The 21,707-nt window shown below is 48.1% G+C and overlaps 1 protein-coding gene across 2 annotated transcripts; it reads left to right on the top strand.

Annotated features, from left to right (window-relative positions):
* Positions 1-2,140: 2,140 nt before the first annotated feature.
* Positions 2,141-4,801, top strand: NEUROG2 (neurogenin 2). Of its 2 annotated transcripts, none has more exons than XM_048847903.2 (2): positions 2,141-2,482; positions 3,051-4,801. In XM_048847903.2, the coding sequence occupies exon 2, from the start codon at positions 3,052-3,054 to the stop codon at positions 3,778-3,780; it is 729 nt and encodes a 242-aa protein (XP_048703860.1). In that variant the 5' UTR covers positions 2,141-2,482; position 3,051; the 3' UTR covers positions 3,781-4,801. The 2 variants fall into 2 exon arrangements, with proteins under 2 accessions (XP_048703860.1, XP_048703859.1); XM_048847902.2 differs by lacking the exon at positions 2,141-2,482 and adding an exon at positions 2,749-2,938.
* Positions 4,802-21,707: the final 16,906 nt, after the last annotated feature.

Genomic DNA, 21,707 nt, shown 5'->3' with positions numbered 1-21,707 from the left:
TCTAAAGTTGTTCCGAGTTTTCAAACAATGCTAATCATAACTCGCCTTTTGTTTTATTTTTGTTATCTGTTTTAGAGCCTTAAACTACACGAATGGACACAGAGCAGAGAAAATACGTTAGCACAGAAATTTTAAAAAGAGGCTGCAAAAAAAAAAAAAAAAGGATGAATCTCGCGCAAGCCATTTTTCGTGGATTTATTATTTCCCGTATGTGTCATGGGTTGCCAAGAAAGATTTCATTTGCTCAGATCCCTCCAGAACACGAGGTACAGCTCTTATCCGCGCATGGGCCTTCCAACAATTTCAACAGACACATTAGCTGCCCTTTTCTCCTCCTTTGTATGGCAAAAACTCTTTAGTCTCCTTGCCTTAAAAAAAAGTTAAATGGCCGCTATTCTGGCAATGGCTTCTATATGTTCTTTTCAAAGTTCCCCCTCTCCTAGCCTGGGTAAATCACTTTCAATGCTATTTATCATCTGAGCTATAGTGTGTCAATTATTTCATTTCAGGACATTTACAGATGCGAATCCTCCCCTACAAATCCCCCAGTCCTCCTGGCAATTCTGTTGTTGAGGGATCGCTATCTAATGATTCCGTGTACCCCTAACCCCCTGAATCCGTAGCCACAGTCTCTTTGATCCTCCTTCCTCCAACAAGCACACAGGCATCCTGTCACCGGTGTCTTTTGGCTACAGGATTCGAATGCCCTCCGAGGCACAGGGAAAGAGAAGGGAGGGATTTGTTTAGACAAGCAAGCCAGAAGGGAACTATTGGAAGAAGGTTTCGGAGTGGAAGCGGTGTTAGTCTGTACCAGCAAAAACAACGAGGAGCAGTAGTGGCACCTTTGAGCTTTGTTAGTTTCTAAGGTGCCACTAGTACTCCTCGCTGTTTTTGTTTTTATTGCAAGAAGGCAAGCGAGGAGCACTTGGCTAGCTGAGGGGACTCTGGACAGCTCCTTTCCTCAGGGCAGGTCTACACTTCATGCGAAACACACTGAGCAAGCTAAAATGGGCAAGTAAACATGATGAGGAGCGGGAATGCAACTCATTCACTGAAGAGCTGGTAGTTATGCCTTGGAGACAAGAGTTCTCCCACCACACACAACATGTACCAGATGTGGGCTTCCAACGCCACATACCCCCCCCTCTACTCAGACACAGCCTGCTCCACACCTGCTACCCTTACACACACCCCTCCCCAGAAAGGCGTAGATAATCCTGCTCCAGGCTTGCAACCCCCTGTATACACAACCCTTATCCAGCAACACAGACACCTTTGCCCACGGAGTCAGACACGCGCACACAACCCTACTTCATGCCCTCCACCATGCACAGCTAAAAACCTCCTCCTCCACACCCCCATCCACTACCACACACTAGAGGTCGCTTACTCCGCATCTCCCCCCGCCCCCCCCCCCACACCACCTCTCCAGAACCACCCCCACCCGCCTTGCTCAAGATAGTAGTACACCACGCCCACGATATTATTTGGATAGACCTATACGGACACACGTGCTTCCCAACATTGTATCTTTCAGTTGTCCATGTAGGGTGTAAACTGTGCGTCACAGAATTTCATTGAGTATCAACCACTGAGCTGCCCTTGTTCTCACTGGAATCTGATACATCAGCTCATGCTTCAGCTTTTCTATAGGTGCGTCTGTGTGTCCCGGCCTGTACGTCTGTCTCTCTGTGCATCTGAGTCTGCGAGGAGAGGGGGGTTGAGTTTTGGATACTACAGTCCCCCTCCCCTTCGCTGCCCTCCAGCCTAATGAGCTGCTGAAAAGGAGCAGGCTCCAGCGCGCGTGGCTAGCGGGACTCCCTGATTGGCCAGCTGCGCCTCGCGACCCCCATTCATTAATAAATTAGCGGCACGCTCCAACCGAGCGCGAGGCACCAATCACACCGCAGAGCAGCCGGGGCTGCACCACACACTTTATGGGGATCAGATAAAAGAAGACAGGGAAGGAGGGTGGGGGAGGGAGGCAAGGGGTGCAGGGGGCTTTAAAAGAGAGAGAAAGAATGAGATGAGTGATGATAAATGAAATGAAAAGAAAGAATAAACCCTGGGAGGGGGAGGGGAAAGCTCAAGGGGCCCTGGGGGTAGATTTGATTGTTTTCTGCGGGGTATATAAGGGGTTTTAAGGAGAGTCGTGTGCCAGACACGCAGCCACTGAACCTCAAGCCGCTTCACTTTAACTGGAGTGCCGGGGCGCGTGCCAGCAGCTGGCCCCACCAGGACTCGCTCTCACACACCCCACCAACAAAACACAGAGAGAGGCAGCAGGCAACCGGCCCTTCTTCAACTCCTCTTTGGCAAAGGCAGCTGGACCCCCACCCCTTATCCAGCAACAGTGGGACCCTCTCCAGGAGAAGGGAGGGGCGGGGGACACCCGCAAGTCTGCCCCTGACGATTGCAGAGAGGGCCAGTGCAGGGAGAGAGCACTCCGCAAAGAGACAAAAACATTGTAAAGGGGAGCCAAGTAAGTCACCGAGTCTCTGCTTCAAACGTTGCTGGAGTTTTTATTTTCCTCTCTCCCCCGCCTCCCCTCCCTCGCGGTGGCGCAAAAAAAAAAAAAAACAAAAAACAAAAAAAACAAAACCAGTTGCTGAGAGCAAAATATCTTGCTGCTAAGCCCGGCCGCGGCCGCTTCCCTCTCCCTGCGCGCCGGCATGGCCCGCTCCAGCTGTTTGAAAGGCAGAGATGTCAGGTTCTCAGCAGAGAGCAGCCTGGGGTGGCAGCCGTTTCTATGGCAGCGCTGCAGCGGGGCTGGCTGCTCGGCGTCTATTTGCCGGGCTAGCTCTAGAGCGGGCGAGGAGAAGCGCTGTAGAGACCGCGGGCACAACGTGGGCAGATCACAGCGTGTGCCTCTAGGCGCATGGCAGCTACACGGCCAAGGGTGGGCAGGGAGCAACGGGGCGCGGTGCTGCCAGGCCAGGTGAGCGCCCGTAGGAGGAGTGCCCTGGCCCTGGGGCGGGCGGGCTGCAGCACCTGAGGCCGGGGCGATGCGGGGACATGGCGTGATGGGGCTTCTCCCGCTCTCGTTGCAGGATGTTCGTGAAGCCGGAGAGCCTGGAGCTGAAGGCGGAGGGAGACCTGCTGCTGCTGGGCCCGGCCTCGCCCTGCTCCTCCTCGCTCACGCCGCTCTCCTCCAGCTCCGAGGAAGAGGAGGACGATGAACTCCAGGCGCCGTCGCCGGCCCGCCCGGCGGAGGAGCAGCCGGCGCGGCTGCAGCTGAGCCTGAGGCGGCACGAGTGCAAGCGGCGCCCCGGCCGGGCCCGGCCCGGCTCCCGGGGGACCAAGACAGCCGAGACGGTGCAGAGGATCAAGAAGAGCCGGCGGCTGAAGGCCAACAACCGGGAGCGGAACCGCATGCACAACCTGAACGCGGCGCTGGACGCGCTGCGCGAGGTGCTGCCCACCTTCCCCGAGGACGCCAAGCTCACCAAGATCGAGACGCTGCGCTTCGCGCACAACTACATCTGGGCGCTGACCGAGACCCTGCGCCTGGCCGACCACTGCGGCGCCGCCGCCGCCGGCCTGCCGGGAGCCCTCTTCCCCGAGGCAGTGCTGCTGAGCCCCGGGGGCGCGCCCGCCAGCACGGACAGCAGCCCCTCGCCCGCCTCCTCCTGGAGCTGCACCGGCAGCCCCCTGTCCTCCGCCGCCTCCTCCTACAGCTGCGCTTTATCGCCGGGGAGCTCCGCCTCGGACATGGACTACTGGCAGCCAGACAAGCACCGCTACGCGCCGCCTCGCCCGCAGGCCAGGGACTTTATCTAACGTCGCCCGGCCAGCAGCTCGGGCCCTGCTGGCGGGGAGGGGGGGGTGGGCGCTCGCCTAGTGCTGGTGCAATAAGGTGCGCGGGGGCTGGAGAGCTGGCGTAGTACCCGGGCAGGCCTGGAGAGAGACGGGGGAAGATCGCAGGGGCTCTGACCCACGCTGCGGTTAGGAAGAGCCCCCGCCCCGCAGGAGAGCCTCCAGCGAGCCTCGGGCAGAGACACGCGAGGCGGCCGAGTGGAGGGAAGGGGTGCGAACACGTCGGGCACGCTGAGAGCCTGCGGGCCCTGGGAATCTGCTAAGGAAGCGCCACTGCGTGATGGGCTCTCCTCACCTCTGATTCTTCACTGACATGTTAATGTCTGACGGACAAGTACTTTCGCAGCTGAACTATAGGGCCGGTAACCATATTAGCCACAGATTTGCGATGTCTGGCATCTGCTTTCTTCCCAGTGCTGCCTCAAGGCTGTGGGAATTTCACCTGTCAAACCAAACTTTTCCTCTCTGATGTGCACTTTGTTCAGTTTCCCAGCTTTGTCACAATGCGTTTTTGTCCCGTCCTTCTCTTTCCTGCTCCCTCCCCCTATTTTGCCATCTGTCTCTTATGATTTATAAGAGGGGAAAAAGTTGTTTTGTTCGAGGCCCAGGTTAGAAGTCATTGTATAATTTGTAGGCTTTGTAATGATTGAATGCAAGCGTGGAAATTTAGGCTGAACTCTCTATCAAAAAGGGGGGGAAATGTAGAGAAAAGGGGGGGAATCAGGAGGGAGGATTACCTCATGCATTATTTATCTCGACCTTTTAGGGGACGAGGCACTCCCCCATTCTTTCAAGAGATTAAAAATAAATCAACAGACTGAAAACCTAAACAGACACGGAGCATTACAGCGATCAGCCACACACGTGTTCACATCTATTTATTATAAAAGAAAGATTTCATGGAAGATATGTATATTTTTTGTATATTTTACAGAGTTTATTCTAGTATGTCTTTACAGCTGAAGAGCGAAGGATTGTTCTTATGATACGATAAATAAAGTATATAATTTTCATAACTTTTGTGTACCGTTTCTGATTGGAATGTTTACGTATCATCTGGCAGCAAAAGGGGCGAGTCATTTATTGTAACCACGAAAGTTTAGGGGGCATCCTACGACGTGCTAAGTGACTTAACCCCCCAGAAAGCCAATCGATCGAAGGCGCTCAGAATAGGTAGAATAGGATCCGCTGTCATTAATACAAACCCTAGGTATATTTGCGTGTTCACATGTAGAGAAACATATGACAAAGCGACTGCAGTGCTTTGACACACAAAAACACCCAGAAGAAGCGTGTATAGTTAGTTCCCTAAAAAGAGAGGCAAGGTGTAGATGTGAACGAGGAGACCATAAATAACTGAACGCTACTTTTAAATAAATGGCTTACGTTTTCGAAATAAAAAGCCTGAAATCAAATTTGGTCTTGCTCTAAAAATAAATTTTACTGGTTTAAGACTTCAGTCGAAATTACATGATTTTACAAAGTTAATGTTAACCCACGATTGCAAAGAACTTGAAAGGTACAGCTAGAAATACTGCCTTTACCTTCCATAACGTTAAATCTTCACAGTTTTAGTGGGCTCTGGGTCATAAAAATAAATCCACTACCTTTTACTGTATATAAATCCAGAGATGCTGTGAAGTTGGGGCTGCTCGGGGAGCGGACTCGGTCATGATGTAACGCTGAGGAAGGCGAGAACAGAGCTCTTTTACTAAACCTTGCAGTTGATTCAAATTCAGCGAAAGTGTACTGAAGATTTTTGCCCTGCTATTTGCTGTGTCTTTCTATGTGAGAATGGACACAGAAGAGAGTAATGTGACAAATTCTCATCTGTACCAATCCAGTGAGATAAACTGGTTGAAATAGCCGTTTAATCCGATCACTCCCTCAGGTTAAATGGAAAGTAAATGTATTCGTATGAAGACGATTCTTTCTCTGTGCCTCTCAGAGGTTTATGATTTTATACTATCACTATGGTTTCCAACGGAAACCGAATTTACCAAACAGAGCCTCGCAGGTAAGGCTCAGGAGGACATAAGAGCCCGTTACACACAACGATTATTTACCCAAAGCATCTGCGCTAGCTAGTGATCATTTCCGGTCACAACACTCAAAACTTCGCTCGGGCCTGCATCGTAGGCCAGCATCACCTCAGCCCAGGAAATGACACTCGGAACATTTAGAACAAAATCGTGGTGGTTTTTTAAGTGACCAGGTGTGCATAATCGAATGACTTCAGGCCTGTTCTTGCCCTACATCGATAGAAGTTAACTAATGTTTTGTTCACTTCATATGTTTTAGTTTAAGGACAAAATGGGGAAAGAATTCATTTATTACAGCTTTTTAAAAATGGCTGCTGGCCACGCATAGGAAATTTTCTTCACCCGGAACAGTGTTTGAAAGTTTTATCACCTCCATCCAGTGCACTGTGAAGGCTCTGATGGAGGTTTCTAGCGGATCGATGATCCTCAAAGAAAAGACACCCCTAAGACACAGTAACAGCTGCTTGCGTTGCCGAGGCCTTGCATTTATAAGGCAGCCATCGTTCTGTATGTTCCCGACAATCACTTATCCCTCATTTAATCACGTCCACTCATTTAATTCACACCCCCCCCCCCAAGGCCTACCAAGGAAATACCCATTTAAAATCGTTAAATATTAAATCTGATTCGCTCCTCACTACAATAAAATACTCAAACACACACCAACACGGACATATAGCCTTCTGTGGCACTGAGCAGGATTTCAGCCAGAAGGAGAGATCACCGTAGGGATAGTGTGAAATAGTAGGGCCACTTGCGATGCGACTGAAGGTTCTGCCACCCTGATGCTACCCTCATGTCAGATACGTGTGTGTGTGTGTGTGTGAGTGTGAGAGAGAGAACACCCAGAATGTAGACCTGAGAGATGTGCATTGGAACATATAGCTATGTGATAACTATTCGGGTCTAGACATCCTGGTCTTTTTGCGTGCACAAGCTTCGTTTCTATTCACTGCTGAAGTTGCTTTAAAAAAAAAGAAAAGAAAAGTACAGTCTGGGGAGTGGTTACAAGGATGTTTTCCTTTGTGGCGGAACAACTCTGGAATCTATGTCTAGGTCCTCAGCGGGATCCGTTCATGACGCCAGAGTTTTAGGCTGATCACCACCCTTGCAGGGCTTTTTATTCACTTGTGAGCCCTTGAAGGAACTGGTTGTGTGCAGATGACTAGAAAGGCGACTGGGTTTTTCCCCAAGAAGTGCCATGTTAGGGGTCTGTTTCTCTAAAAGCAAGTAACCTGGACAGAAATCGGGGTGTGTGTGTGTGTGTGTGGGGGGGGGGGGGGGGATCTAAACCAAGTGCGAGGCTTCGGGCCAGATTCTGCCCCCTGGTCGTGCCTGTCTCCGGCAGTAGCAGAGCCCGGTCCTTGGTTATTGTTCTCGGGAAGCTAAAGGAAACGAAGTGGAGAGGGCAGATCACGCGACCCTTTTTATAAGGAAGAGGGGTTACGATACGCAAGCCTTGGGGCCCCAAGAAACAGGCAGTAATCCAGCCCCTGCTCTCCACCGAAAGCCGGAGGCGAAGGATGGAGAAGTGGACCGAGGCAGGTACCCGAGCTCGCTCGCTCCTCGTTCATCGACTTTGAACGGCCCTGGAAGGGGGGGTGGGAGCAGCAGCTTGAGCCCTTGTCGGAGCACACGAGTCCCGCAGTGCGAGGCCACCCCTGCCTGACAAGCGTCTGCTCAGAGAGCCGCGGAGCAGGGAGGAGACAGGAGGGGGGCGAACCGCCACGGAACAGACATGGACGGGATCTACACGAGGGCCGTATGCCCAGGGGGAATCGTTCCCAATCTCAGCTCAGATCGCCAGGGACAGACAGATAGCGACTGGGATAGGCGGAGGAGCCGCTGGGCAACAGGCCAGAGCCCGGAGGTAGTCACAGGGCGATAGCCCTGGTTCACTTTCAGACTTAAGCAGCCAAGCTCTCATCAGCCCGTGTACGACCAGGAGAGAGGGGGATCGGATACAGGCTGGGTAATCACCCACACTTCCAGCCAAGCGTCCTCCTCCTATTTAAATGTCCCAGGAGGGGATCCGCTCGCACTCAGTAAAGCCTGCTAAGTCCCCTGACCTCGGTGGCGTTACCTCTAGATTTATAGCGCTGTCACTAATTGCAATCAGTCGGTCCCATCTTCATCATCCGCCCGAGAGCACTGGGTGACTTCTGGGGACAAACACCTGGAACTCGTTACAAAAGCGCCAATCCCCCACCAAGGACTCGGCGCGGTTGAATGTATTAATTAAATAAAATGCGCAGCCCATGAATTTGCCCGGTGCCAGGAGATCCTGGGAGCGTGAAACCCGGGCCCTTAAAGCGCAGTCGCGAAAGAAAAACGTGTGAAAAGAGAATTAGTGAAATTAGGTTAGCCCAATAAAACTTGCGGGGTTCTCTTCCCCCCCTCCCAACCCCTCCTCGGCAGCCTTGGGCTAGAAGCCTATCTGGCCAGATCTATTGTTCCCCACCCTGGCAGGGGGTTATTGTGGGATAAATAATTCCTTAAAAAAAGAAAAGTGGGTATTTGCATAATCACTGCTTTGATGTGGCCAGCAATCTCAGGCTGGGTCCCCCCCAAATCTGCCAGTGGCCTGAAGGAACAAAACAAGACCCACTCGTTCACGCCAGTGAGCGTGTGGGGCTAGCGCGTGAGACCAGCTTCACTTTCTTCTTCTTAACCACCCCTTTTAATAACCAACCTCTAGGAATGCAAAAAAAAAAAAAAAGGGGGGGGGGGGATAGTGCTTTTCCTCTCTCTCCAAGCCAGGCCCCACCGATTCCATTGTCCCACCAAATCTCTCTCCCACGTGCATTTTTAAAAGGCTCGGTAATACGCCCTATGCCCCCAAAGGCGAAGTTTTCTTCCTATTAAAGGCTGTACCTGGACATCTAATGTGGCTACCACGCAGGTATGATGAGCAACGCGCCAAGGTGATTAGCATTTCATTATTCTTTTCCGGGCTCCTTCCAGCTCGCAGCAAGGCAGCACAGGACTTGGAGCAGGACATTTCTTCTCCCTGTTTATTTCCAGTCTCCAGTGCCTTGTTCATGGGCTAGACTAGAGAGTGCCTTGTCCTAACAGGAGTAGGGAGAATAGACACCAGCACTGGTTATTGGTGGAGCTACGGAAGTGAGAAAACATTACCTTATAAAGCCTGGTTTGGGGGTTCCTTATAAACCAGAAACTTGAGCTGGGTCTTTCAGGGGCTTCAAAATGCTCCACAGTCATCCACGTTCACTCTGGCAATAAGTCAGATCAAAGCCGAGAACAGATATGGATTTCAGTAGCAACCACCATCAACTGCGTCCAGTTCTGGGCGCCACATTTCAGGAAGGAGGTGGCCAAATTGGAGAAAGTCCAGAGAAGAGCAACAAAAATGATTAAAGATCTAGAAAACATGATCAACCAGGGAAGAGTGAAAAAAATTCGGTTTGTTTAGTCTGGAAAAGAAAAGACAGAGGGGACATAACAGCTTTCAAATACATGAAAGATTGTTACAAGGCAGAGGAAGAAGAACTGTTCATAACCTTTGAGGATAGGCCAAGAAGCAACGGACTTAATTTGCAGCCCAATTGGGTTGGACATTAGGAAAAACTTCAACTGTCAGGGTGGTTAAGCACTGGAATAATTGCCTAGGGAGGCTGTAATCTGATTAAGAGCAGGGATGTCTAATATTTAGTCCTGCCAGGAGTGCAGGGGAATGAACTAGATGACCTGGAGGATGGTGTGGATTGCACTCTCAGCAAATTTGCAGATGATACTAAACTGGGAGGAGTGGTAGATACGCTGGAGGGGAGGGATAGGATACAGAAGGACCTAGACAAATTGGAGGATTGGGCCAAAAGAAATCTGATGAGGTTCAATAAGGATAAGTGCAGGGTCCTGCACTTAGGACGGAAGAACCCAATGCACAGCTACAGACTAGGGACCGAATGGCTAGGCAGCAGTTCTGCGGAAAAGGACCTAGGGGTGACAGTGGATGAGAAGCTGGATATGAGTCAGCAGTGTGCCCTTGTTGCCAAGAAGGCCAATGGCATTTTGGGATGTATAAGTAGGGGCATAGCGAGCAGATCGAGGGACGTGATCGTCCCCCTCTATTCGACATTGGTGAGGCCTCATCTGGAGTACTGTGTCCAGTTTTGGGCCCCACACTTCAAGAAGGATGTGGAGAAATTGGAGAGAGTCCAGCGAAGGGCAACAAAAATGATTAGGGGTCTGGAACACATGACTTATGAGGAGAGGCTGAGGGAGCTGGGATTGTTTAGCCTGCAGAAGAGAAGAATGAGGGGGGATTTGATAGCTGCTTTCAACTACCTGAAAGGGGGTTCCAAAGAGGATGGCTCTAGACTGTTCTCAATGGTAGCAGATGACAGAACGAGGAGTAATGGTCTCAAGTTGCAGTGGGGGAGGTTTAGACTGGATATTAGGAAAACTTTTTCACTAGGAGGGTGGTGAAACACTGGAATGCGTTACCTAGGGAGGTGGTAGAATCTCCTTCCTTAGAGGTTTTTAAGGTCAGGCTTGACAAAGCCCTGGCTGGGATGATTTAACTGGGAATTGGTCCTGCTTCGAGCAGGGGGTTGGACTAGATGACCTTCTGGGGTCCCTTCCAACCCTGATATTCTATGACCTCTTGAGGTCCCTTCCAGTCCTATGATTTTATGATCTGCTCAGTGGTTTCCACCCAAATCCAGACAAGAACGTTGTGGGTTCAGCTGAGTTTTGGATTCAGACAATAAAAAGAATCCTAGCTGAGATGAGTCCCATTGAACCTCACATCGGGGGGCATAATGTAGCCCACACAGTCTTTGAAGTTGTGGTTTTTTTTTTGTTTTTTAATAAACACGGCTCCAGGGGAAAGCTCAATTTATGGTTTCTGGGGATGAATAGGAATCTCCTGAATTAGGAGAGAGACACAGATCCATTAAACTGAGCAAAAACATGTCCCTGGAAAGTGAGCTGAGCATGTGCTAGAAAAGCTAATCATTCCTCCACAGCTAAGGTTGCATGGAAGACTTGGGGAGAAGGGGATGTGAACGGATCCTACTCGGTACATTACAGTTGGTGTACAGTTCCTGTCCATTATTGAGATTTGCTCGTTTCACTTGCATTCCCCACTCATCCAGCCATTCAGAGCATGAAAGGAAAGGTCTGTTTTTATCATTTACTGTCTGTAAACATACAATGTGAGCCGCTCTGCCCAAATACAGAGGGGGCGGCGGGGGGGAGGGAGGGATCACCACTCTGCCCTATCAGCCTCTGTCACGTGCAAATAAAAGACCCTCTCCCACCCAGCAGGGCATGTGCCTGACAGCAGCTCATGTCTCTGTAGCTACAGCTGAAAGAGCCTCTGCTGGGAACACAGGCCTTCATGCTACCACGGCTCTAATTTCTGAAATGCACCATTTTAAAATAACCCTGAGTAGCCCCTTTTTACAGTTAGTGGCGGGTAAGCAGGGCAAACACAATGCCCCACCAGTGAAACACCATGCGTCTGAAGGCAGATACTGTACTGGATTTGGGATATCTACAGTTCAAAATCAGGTTTCCATAGCAGCACCTCGCCATAAAAAGGTAATTCCTTGTGACAGAGAGGTCATCTTCCCTTTACAACGAGTTTATGATCCCTGTGTGTATTGCATTATGGCACCATCAGAGCTCAGCGGGTAGTTCTAGGACTCTCAAGGGGGTTTGTTGCCCTCCTTGGCATCAGAATAGCAACGAGAAGCCAGAGCAGTGCCAGTGTGACAAAAGCGTAATCCCCAGGGTCTGTGTTTGCTTTCTTTCACGTAAGGCATAAATCTTGCAACATCTCATCATAAACTTAAAAGTGTTCCTGATACAGCCATAATTTGGCTGTGTAATTTAAACAAAGATCCTCTCCTCTCCCTGGTCCTCTTAGACAAATGTCTGGAAGCAAAGACAGAGAAAGTGGGGCTTTAGGGCTTGAATGGCTAGGGCTGTTGATCAGCTGTTCCGCACCCTCGCCCCATCAAGGAACTGATCACTCTGCAAAAGTAAGTGTAGGAGGCTGGACAGTAAAATCTAAGAGAACTGTAAATTCAACCAATTTATGCTTCCCAGGTAAATCTGAACTGACATAATTCGCAGTTAAGAACCAGGAACAACACTCCCTCCCTCGTTCCCTCCCAATAATAGATTATTTTCCATTGAATCTGTGGAATTGTCACCACTCCTTTATTTTGTATGTAATTATTGATAAGGAATTTGTTTTGCATTCTTGATTATTTCCATTTTTTTGTAGGCTTAAGCTTGCACTCCATGCAAGTTTTTGATACACAAGGAATGCAAAAATCAGGTCTTGCATTTGTCATTTTTAAATTAGCTTATCATAATGTTCTACATCATGCCAGGGAAACAAGTAATCCAATTGTACTTTCAAGTAAATCAGTTAGGAAGTATATTGTTATTATGGCACTGTAATTTTTGCAGTATTAACAGGTATGCAATCACTGCATGATTTTTAATATTTGATATTTCAGCAGCTTCAAAGTTGTTTTACATTGAAAAGATCAACCATTGTGTTTTCAAAGTTAAAATTCTTTGCCTCAGAAAGGATATGTAAAACTTAACTAAAAGTAGCATCTCTATAATAATAAAAAAACAACACACTTGTCCACAAAAATGTTTGTGAAGTTCTGTAACCATGAGATTTAACAGCTTTGAATGTAACTTGTACAATGATCCCTCAAACCCATGAAAGACAGAACTGATACTGAAAATCCACATAGGCCCTTGCATAGGGTGGCCCTACCTGGAGTGCCCTCTCTGGCAGGCCATAGCATGACGTGCACACCTGCCTCAGTTTCCCCTTGGAATCCACCAGTGCAAAGTAACATTTTCTCTCTGAGCAAGAAATTCAACTGCCACAGTCCACACAGTAAAACACTTCTCAAAACCCCAAAGTAAAACTAAGTTATAATGCAGCAACTCTTCAATCCCATTCAAAAGTCACCAATTCCCCCTACACCACCATCATCCACCAGAGAGTTCTCCCTGAGAATTTTAAGATTCAGTTCTCTCCCACAAGTCTCCTCTGGTAGTCCCAGGTCAGGTCTCCTGTGACAGAACTGCCTACAGTATTCCAGTCAGCCAGGCCTCCCTGCCTGCAGTCCTTTCCTGGCTCAGGGAACCACCCTCTAGGACCAACCCCTTATTCAGGTCTCTGCATCTCCTGCTACTTCTTTCTGGGTATCTTCTCTCTTCCTAAGGCAGCTTTCACCTGCCCTTCTCCATCTCTCTCAGTCAATGCTTTTAGGCAGCTCTGACTCACCAGTTTTCTCTTGACTTCTTTCAGGGGCCTTCCAGGCAGCTTTCATCTGACTTCCTACAGGGACCTTTTTCATTTAGGCCTTGGCCCAGGTGCCCTTTTTAAGCCTAATTGGGGTGAAGAGGGAAAGGGAGTGAGCAACTTACCAGCCACAGGTGCACAGACCATTTCTTTCTTAAAGTGCCAATGTCACTTTGAGACAACCCTAAACTAGGTCCAGGTCCTTTAATGACAAAAGCTCATGTGGAAATTTGCACACATGAGGAGTCCCATTGACATTAACTCCATTGGGACTAGGCAGCGGTGTAAAGTTCTGCGTGTGCTTAAGCTGGGGGCCCTTTATGGTGTAGTTGATGCCACACATCAGCATAGGCATTGTACATGGGACGGTGATTAAATATGCATGCACCACAATTCTGCATACCATCTTTCCTACAAACTCTATCCCAAAATATTTACAGGGTTCTTGTACACACAAGTCCAGTTAAGTAGTTAGTAAGGTCATGATCCCACCAAAATGTATACATGCTTTTAAGTCAAAAGGACTTTTCACAGTGTGTAATGTTAAGCATGTAAGTAAATCATTGCAGGATTGGGCCCTAAAATAACAGGGGGAAAGCAAAAACAAGTCATTGGGCTGGGAGCCTAGAGACTTGAGTTCTATTCCTAGTTTTGCTGCTGACCTGCTGGGTGACCTTGGGCAAATCACTTCATCTTCTTTGTTTCCCTTCTCACCTTTTTGTCTTTCTTGTTTATTTAGACTGTAAGGTCTTTGGGGCAGGGACTTTCCTCATCATGTATTTATACAGTGCCTTGCACAATAGGCTCTAGGCACTATTGTAATGAAAACCATACATACAACTAATAGTCAAAGGAGAAATTTTTTTTTTCATATGATATTTGGAATGAGACGGAGAGTTGATGTGACAGAGAAGTTATAAAGAGCTTGTTGTAGACTTCTGCTTATCCCATCTGACAGGGAATAATAATAAATGAAATAAAATAAAATAATTACTACTAATAATAAACACATGCAAGAGGGAGGCAGCGAGCTGTGTGGATGTAGCTGGCAGGGAGAAGAGTAGAGAGTTCAGGAACCTGGAACACAGAGAGATAACAGGAGGGAGGGACACTTGCCTACCAGAAGTCTGGAAACTGTGGTTTGCCTGGCTAAGACTGAGGTATTCTCCTCTGCAGTGCTTTTCCCTCCCTTTCTGTCTTTCCTTTTGTCTTTTTTCCCTCCTTCCTCTTTTGACTTTCTGTGGAAGGAGAGGAAGTGGCAGGGAAGTATTTCTTCACACTTCTGAAATGAGCTGACAATGTGTCTCCTCCCCTCTTTAATGGCTGGTCCACTGGAGGATAGCTGCCTGCTACTGGAATAATTCCTGTAGCAGGAATTCAAACTGCTGAAAACCCATGTACAATTCAAAATGAAAGAAGTATAGAGGCTGATGGGAAAGGGTAATGCTAACCTTGTACAAGGTATAGGCGGATCAGGCTTTTTACCTCTTGCTTCTTGATTGGTGGAGATGACAGTAGCCTGGTGCCATGAATTTTCCTTTGGGATAGGCTATCTAACAAGTACAGAAGGGTCATTCTGCCAGAGGCCATTGCATTGAGAGTGGGGAGGATGGGAGGGACTGAGAGGATGTCACTGCAAAACAAATAGGGGCATTAGGGAGGGGATTAGAGAGGGCTAATCATCTGGGAGACAGGCTGCATGGAGGTCATGGAAGGCTTTAGGAGGACAGGTTTGAACTTGACCCAGAAATGAATGAGGAGCCCATGAGGATGAAGTTGATGTGGTGATGTTTGTGTGGAAGAAAGCAAGCGGCCGCTTCCTGTTCATACAGGTGTCTGGAAGTGTTAATTTTAGGAGACCATATAGAAGAGAAATGCATTGTCAAGGGAAGAGGAGATAAAGACACGGGTGAGCAGAGCTGGAGCTGAGGCAGTAGGTTACACGATGTTGCTGAGGTAGGGGGAAGGAGATTTCCCAGCACAGGAGATGAGGGAGTCTATTTGGAGAAGATTAGTCAGGGAGGAGTCACTAGAGGTGTCAAAAGATAGGTATAGTTCTGTATCATCAACATTATAGCAGTAGTTAAAGTCAAAAGTAGAGAAAACACAACCAAGAAGATGACAGAAAAAAGCAGAGCCCTGACAACTGTGCCTTGTTGGTGACTCTAGTGGGGTGTGTCTTGTCTCAGAGATGGAGAAAGAGCAATAGATATGGAATCACGTAAGCAGGGCATGTATCCACACCGCTAAAACTACTATTACAATCAGCAACCTTCTTAGCAGTCTCTGCAGAGAACCCAAAGACTAAATGGTCAGGAAGACTGCACTCTTTCTTATTCCTGCAAGCTGTCTTGCCTGGTCAAGTGTTGAGGCACATTTGTGGGAAATGGTGGGGCTTTTGTAACATCTGGTGTGGTGAGACAAAGAACTTCATTCTCCAGTACACTAATAAATACGAATTCACAAGCAGCCATCCAACTGTGGCAAAATACTAATAAAGTTATAGGAAAAGCAGCTCATCACAATCAGGTTTAGAACTGGGCTGGAACCAAAACTTCAGATCCAAAAAATTCCCAAAAAGTTGTGAGAGTTCAGAGATGGATCCATACTTTGGATCTCAGGCCCGTCTTGCATGCTGTGCTTTTCAAAATTGACAAATGAGAGGTTTGCAGCATGGAAAGACTAGGTAGATCTTAAATGATCAAAACATTGGGCTTTATTTGTAATATGCTATTTGTGTGTTTTTGAAAGGCCACTTGCTGCATACAGATAAGTGTGCTGCTTTCTTTCATTTGTGCCAGATGAGTGTAGAATCTGTTTAATATGTGCTTTACATCCAAGCTTTCCCAGTGCTTCTCCAAAGTTGATTTCTGCGTCTTTATGAAATGTTAGATGGCTGCTTCAGAGCCATATACAAGGCCAGAGTATTCACTGGTGATGTCAACAGGCCTTCTGTTTCACCCAGCTGAAGTAATCAGATAAACTCAGCGTGAAGGAATAAAACTGAGCCAGAAGCAAGGCTAACGGTTAAATGAAGGCTAAGCCTGTGTTTTTCAAGCAAGCATAGAAGGCTTATTGGGAAGAGTTTGACTCTGTGGCAAAGCGCTCAAGGCAGCTGCATTCACCAGTACATTCAAGCTGTTGAACAGTAGACAGTAACTGCTTTCCCTAATCTTATTTTTGTAGGTAAGGACAACAATCATACTCAGAAATACAGGCACTCTCTTTCAGACTGGCAGTATATGCAGATCCCAGTGTAAGGGTCACATTTGCAAATGTACGCATGTGCCCAAGCAAACAGAAAATGTTTTATTTATAACCTCCTCAATCAGTAATTTTCATACACAATAAATAGACTATAAACCCTTTGAATTACTCTGAAAAAGGAAACATTTTGAGAACTAGGGACTTGGCTGTTGGGAAAAGGGATGGGTCAATGAGGGTATCAATAAATGCAAAAGTTGGAGACACACTATCCATAGAAACAACTCCTATACCGACTGGGTCCTGGAAAAATTTAGCTTTCACTGTAAGCTGATTGGCCCAGGCAGTATTGTTAGTGTATATTATTTAAAAGGGTCTAGAGAAATATCCCCTGCATAATCTCAACTGTGTGCACTTCTTGTATAATGAGCCCATTTCTACAGCCCCACTGAGGCAAAAATCCCATTGTCTTCAGTGAGAGTTTTATCCAAATATAAGTCACAAGATCTGGCCCAGTATTTAGACACCAACGCCCAGATCTTCAAAGATATTTAGGCATCTAACTCCATAATCATAAAGGTTCCTGCTGGTCTTAAAGTCTATTCAACTGTGAACATAAAAGATTACATAACTTCAGTGGGGTTGCATAGGGCTAAGTGGGGGCAAATTAGCCCCTAGTCGTTGATGCTGAATGGTCAAAACCAAACTCAACTGAACTGCCAATGGGTCTCTGAGATCTGTCTGCAAGCATCTAGCTTTATTCTGTCTGCCATTTTTATATCTACAGCTGTTAGCATGGTGTATTAAATTCAGAGTATGTGATGAAAGAAAAGCAACAACATTAGATGGCAAAAGAGATGCTCTTCCTTTTAAAATAATTTTTACTCTCAAATCTATTTCTCTTCAGAGGGTTTTTTTATTTAGTCTATTTATTTATTTGGCCGCTTTTAATCAGAGACAGTCTCTGGTTTGGGTCTCTGAGGATTGCTCTATGTTTCTATGCCAGGGATTTTGAGAAATAGTGCAGCAAGTTACTGAAAGTTGTTCTTACGGGAAAGGAATATTGATTGCCTTAGCTACCCATGAACAATCTTGCTCTCTCTCATCTTTTAATAAAGGAGAAAGAGAGACTGGACCAAAGCTGATGGCATATTTACCTTCATGAGTTTTTTTTTTTTAAAGTTAATTACCGCTTGGAGCAAGTTGGGATGGCTGTCCTGAGCTGTCTTTTATTAGTAGTCCCCTTCATTAATTTCCCTTGCTAGATTTGCTGCTAATAGCTGCTTGGTCCCAGACAGCACAAAGCAGCATCTGTGCCATTGAGCAGAAAAGCGGGACTCAGGCAAAGGGGGGTGGGGATAGACGCCGTTTACAAATCAACCCTTATTAACATGATGGCCTACTCTAGGGGGACTGCAGCCCTCAGCCTCTAGCATCAAGCGCAGCAGTTTGGACTTCAACTTTGCTAATATCAACTGGTGCTCCCGAACTAAGGAGCGAGACAAAAAACACCTCTTGCATGACCGTGCAAGTTATATAGCTCAACTGACTGTTAACGTCGCTGGACTCATTAGTTTGGTTGATTATATTTTTTTTAAAGACGGGGATGGGAAGAAGGAGATGGTTAAATACAATAAAACAGAAGTAATAATACATTCATGTTTGAACAACATAATAATCAGTGATGCCTCACCGACAAAAAAAAAAATTAAAAAAAATCAGATCCTCAATTGTCCTGTTTTTATATGGGAATGAGGGACAGACAATACAGCTTTGAAAACAGCTATATTAGTTACTGTTCTGGAGCCAACGCCTGAAGACCTTAAGGTGTGTCTACACTGGCAGAGTTACATCGCTGGCAGTTACAGCGCCGCTCAGAGAGCACTGAAGGGAAACCGCGGTTGTGTGTTTACACCGTCAGCTGCCTGCGCAATAGCGTGTTCACACTTGCGGCACTTGCATCGGCATTCAGAGAGGTGCACTCTGGGCAGCTATCCCACAAAGCATTTCTTCCTCTTCTGCAGCTAAGGTGGAGGGGGTGTGGGGCATCTTGGGTCTTATCCCACCGTCCCGTGATGTATCTTAGCAATCCTTATGCTTCTGTCCACATTTGGCACCATCTTTCAACAGTTTGTGTTCTGCACGCTCTGTCTCATTGGTCTGCAGGAATGGATCCCGCACTGTTGACCAGTATGCGGCTTGCTCTGACTAACACGTGGTAGTGGAGTTATTCCTTCAACTACAAAAGCAAGAGGAGTTTGACAATGGTCTCACCACGTGTAGTAACTATGACATGAGATTGCTTGTGGCATTCCTGGAGGTGCTGACCACAGTGGAATGCCGCTTTTGGGCTCAGGAAGCAAGCACTGAGTAGTGGGATCACATCGTGATGCACGTCTGGGATGATGGCAGTAGCTGCAGAACTTTCGGATGAGGAAAGCCATGTTCATGGAATTGTGTGAGGAGCCCACCCCAGCCCTGCAGCGCAAGGACACGAGAATGAGCGCTGCCCTGTCATTGGAGAAGCCCATGGAGTTTGCACTGTGAAAGCTGGCTAGTCCAGACTGCTACCAATCGGTCGTTAACCAGTTTGGAGTGGGACAGTCAAACGTTGGACTTGTGTTGATGGAAGTGTGCAGGGCCGTTAATTGCATCCTGCTCCAAAAGACCATGACACTGGGCAATGTGTGTGACATTGTGGATGGCTTTGTACAAATGGTCTTCCCTAAATAAGGAGGGGACGATAGACGGCATGCATATTCCAATTCTGGCACCAGACCACCGAGCACATTAAGCGGAAGGCTTATTTCTCTGTGGTTCTCCAGGCGCTTGTGGATCACTGTGTGTGTTTCATGAACATTAACGCAGGTTGGTCCAGAAAGGTGCATGGCACACACATCTTTCGGAACACTTGCCTGTTCAGGAAGCTGCAAGCCGGGACTTTCTTCGCAGATCAGAAGATCGCCATGGGGAAGTCGAAATGCCCATTGAGATCCTACCTCTTAATGCCGTGGCTCATGAAGCCATACACGGGGCACCTTGACAGCAGCAAGGAGCGGTCCAACAACAGGCTGAGCAAGTGCAGAACGACTGTTGAGTGTGCTTTTGGCCATTTAAAGGCCCGCTGGCACTTCCTATATGGGAGGCTGGACCTGGCCGATGACACTATTCCTATGCTTATAGCCGCGTGCTGTACGCTCCATAATATTTGTGGAGGGAAGGGTGAAAGCTTCACTCATGGCTGGACTGCTGAGGCTCAGCGCCTGGTGGCTGAGTTTGAACAGCCAGAGACTAGGGCTATTAGAGGGGCACAGCGCGGGGCCATAAGGATCAGGGATGCCTTGAAGCAGCAATTTGAAGCTGAAAGCCACTAATATTTGTTGCTATGCTTGGGAGTGCAGTGCTTGTAATGCTAGGAAATGATTGTGGCTGGTGCAGACGATGCACTATGAAGGTTTAAGAAAACTGCCTGTTGCTTTGCAGGGCTCTGTTTGCTTTCAATTAATGGAATACAGATTGCTTTCAAACCAACACAATTCTTTTATTTAAAAACAACAACTGGAGGAGAGAGACAAACAAAAAACCACATCAGCACTGTTGGGGATGGGGGAAGAGAGGGGCCCAGGAGGAGGTGGGGTCCCGGGACGGTTAAAGATTTGTGTATGTCCAAGTATCATATGCAACCTTGTCCTTTGGAGTACAGTGCAGTGGGTACTGTACTTCAGCAGGGCTAAACTGCAGAGGGACGGGTGTTGAATGAAGTGGATACTGGGAGTCTCTGGTACTGGACGGTGATGGGGAAGGAGTGGAATGCAGTAGGGACCGACTGGAGCCAGGCAGTTGATAAGAGTGTGTTGGCAGTGTCTAGGGCGTGGGAGGCACACGGGAAAGAGTTTTGCAACAGCAGCTGCAGGGGAGTGCAGGTGCAGAGTTGCTCGGTTTGCAGTGCTATTAACACCTGGAGTGTGTCCGCTTGGCGCTACATAACATTTAAGAGCTGTTCCAGGGCTTCATTCTGATGTGCTGCATTCTCCCTTCAGTCCCTCTTCTCGCTGTCCCACCACTCCTTGGATTCTTGTTTTTCGGCCACGGAGTGCATCATGACCTCACGCAGAAAGTCCTTCCCTAGTTTTTCATGGGGTCCACTTTCTAATTCTGCGCAGCTGTTCAGCCAGTGATAACAAAGACGGCAGTTGGGCTCCCAAGGTCATATCTATGAAACCAAAATGCAACATTTTACAGAAGCAGTATTGTTTGCAACACACAGACCACTGATTCAGTGATTTAAAACATAGCCAGTATTCACATACCTGTCACTAACTGGCTGACCCCAGGCAAGCACACATGAGCCACAAGTCTCCCAAAATGGTGATGAACCGCAGGGCCACGGTAAATCAGTGTTCCAGGACTGTACTGTACACTGGACACGTGGCTCTTGGGGAGAGCCAGCACTGTAGGGGGGGGCTTTATAATCATTCCTGTCCCCTCATTTTCCACAGGCTATGTTCATTAGGGAAGATATCTCACTGCTGAGGGTGAGCAGGGAATCAAGGGTTCTTCTCCAAGATGGCAGCTTCTGCCCTGGCCCCTATGCGGCTTGCCTGTGTGCAGCAATGGCCCTCCCTCCTCAGTGATGGCAGAGTGGCATGGGAAAGTTACCCTTAATGGGGCAAGAAACAAAGCAGCTCTGCCAAAGAACCTGTGGCAGTGGATTGCCCAGTATCTCCATGAGAGTTTCGTAGAGATCTCTGAGGCAGATTCCCATGAAGTGAGGGAGTCAATCAACACCCTGTTCCACTGCTCAGACTAGGCATGTGGTGGTATGCGCATCATACAGACACAAGCCTGCTTTCTGCAACTCTCCTGCCCGCAACAACTCGCTTCAGCGATTCCCAGAATCAAAGCCACTTACCAGGGGCATCCTCTCCTGTTTGTTCTTTTGCAAGTTCTGACAGCTGTGACTGGCTAGCCTTCTCCGGGGTAGAGAAGAGCTCTTGGCTGCATGCATCGCTGACCTTCAAGTTGTCCTCTGGCTCTGGCTCTGGGTCCCCCTTCCCCTCCCCCTCCTCATCCAAGATTTCCTTCTTCCACTCTCGACTGGCAGGCGAGTCACTGAAATATCCACAGTGGCCTTCGCAGTGGAGGTGGGGTTGCCACAGAGTATCAACGTCCAGCTCTTTGTAGGACCAGCAGCACCGGAGCTGCGGTTTGCCTCCTGCGCCTTGTGGTAGGCGCAGAGGTGAAAGTAAGCTGGTACGCCCTGGCACGGCAAGAGCCAGTGCGCCGTACTGGGGTGGATCGGCTTCTCCAGGCGCAGTTTAAAGGGCCTGTGGCTCCCA

The sequence above is a fragment of the Caretta caretta genome, chromosome 4 (genome assembly GCF_965140235.1).
Source record: "Caretta caretta isolate rCarCar2 chromosome 4, rCarCar1.hap1, whole genome shotgun sequence".
Taxonomy (NCBI): domain Eukaryota; kingdom Metazoa; phylum Chordata; order Testudines; family Cheloniidae; genus Caretta; species Caretta caretta.
Note: the sequence above shows the minus strand (reverse complement) of the source record. Positions and strands in the feature narration are given on the sequence as shown.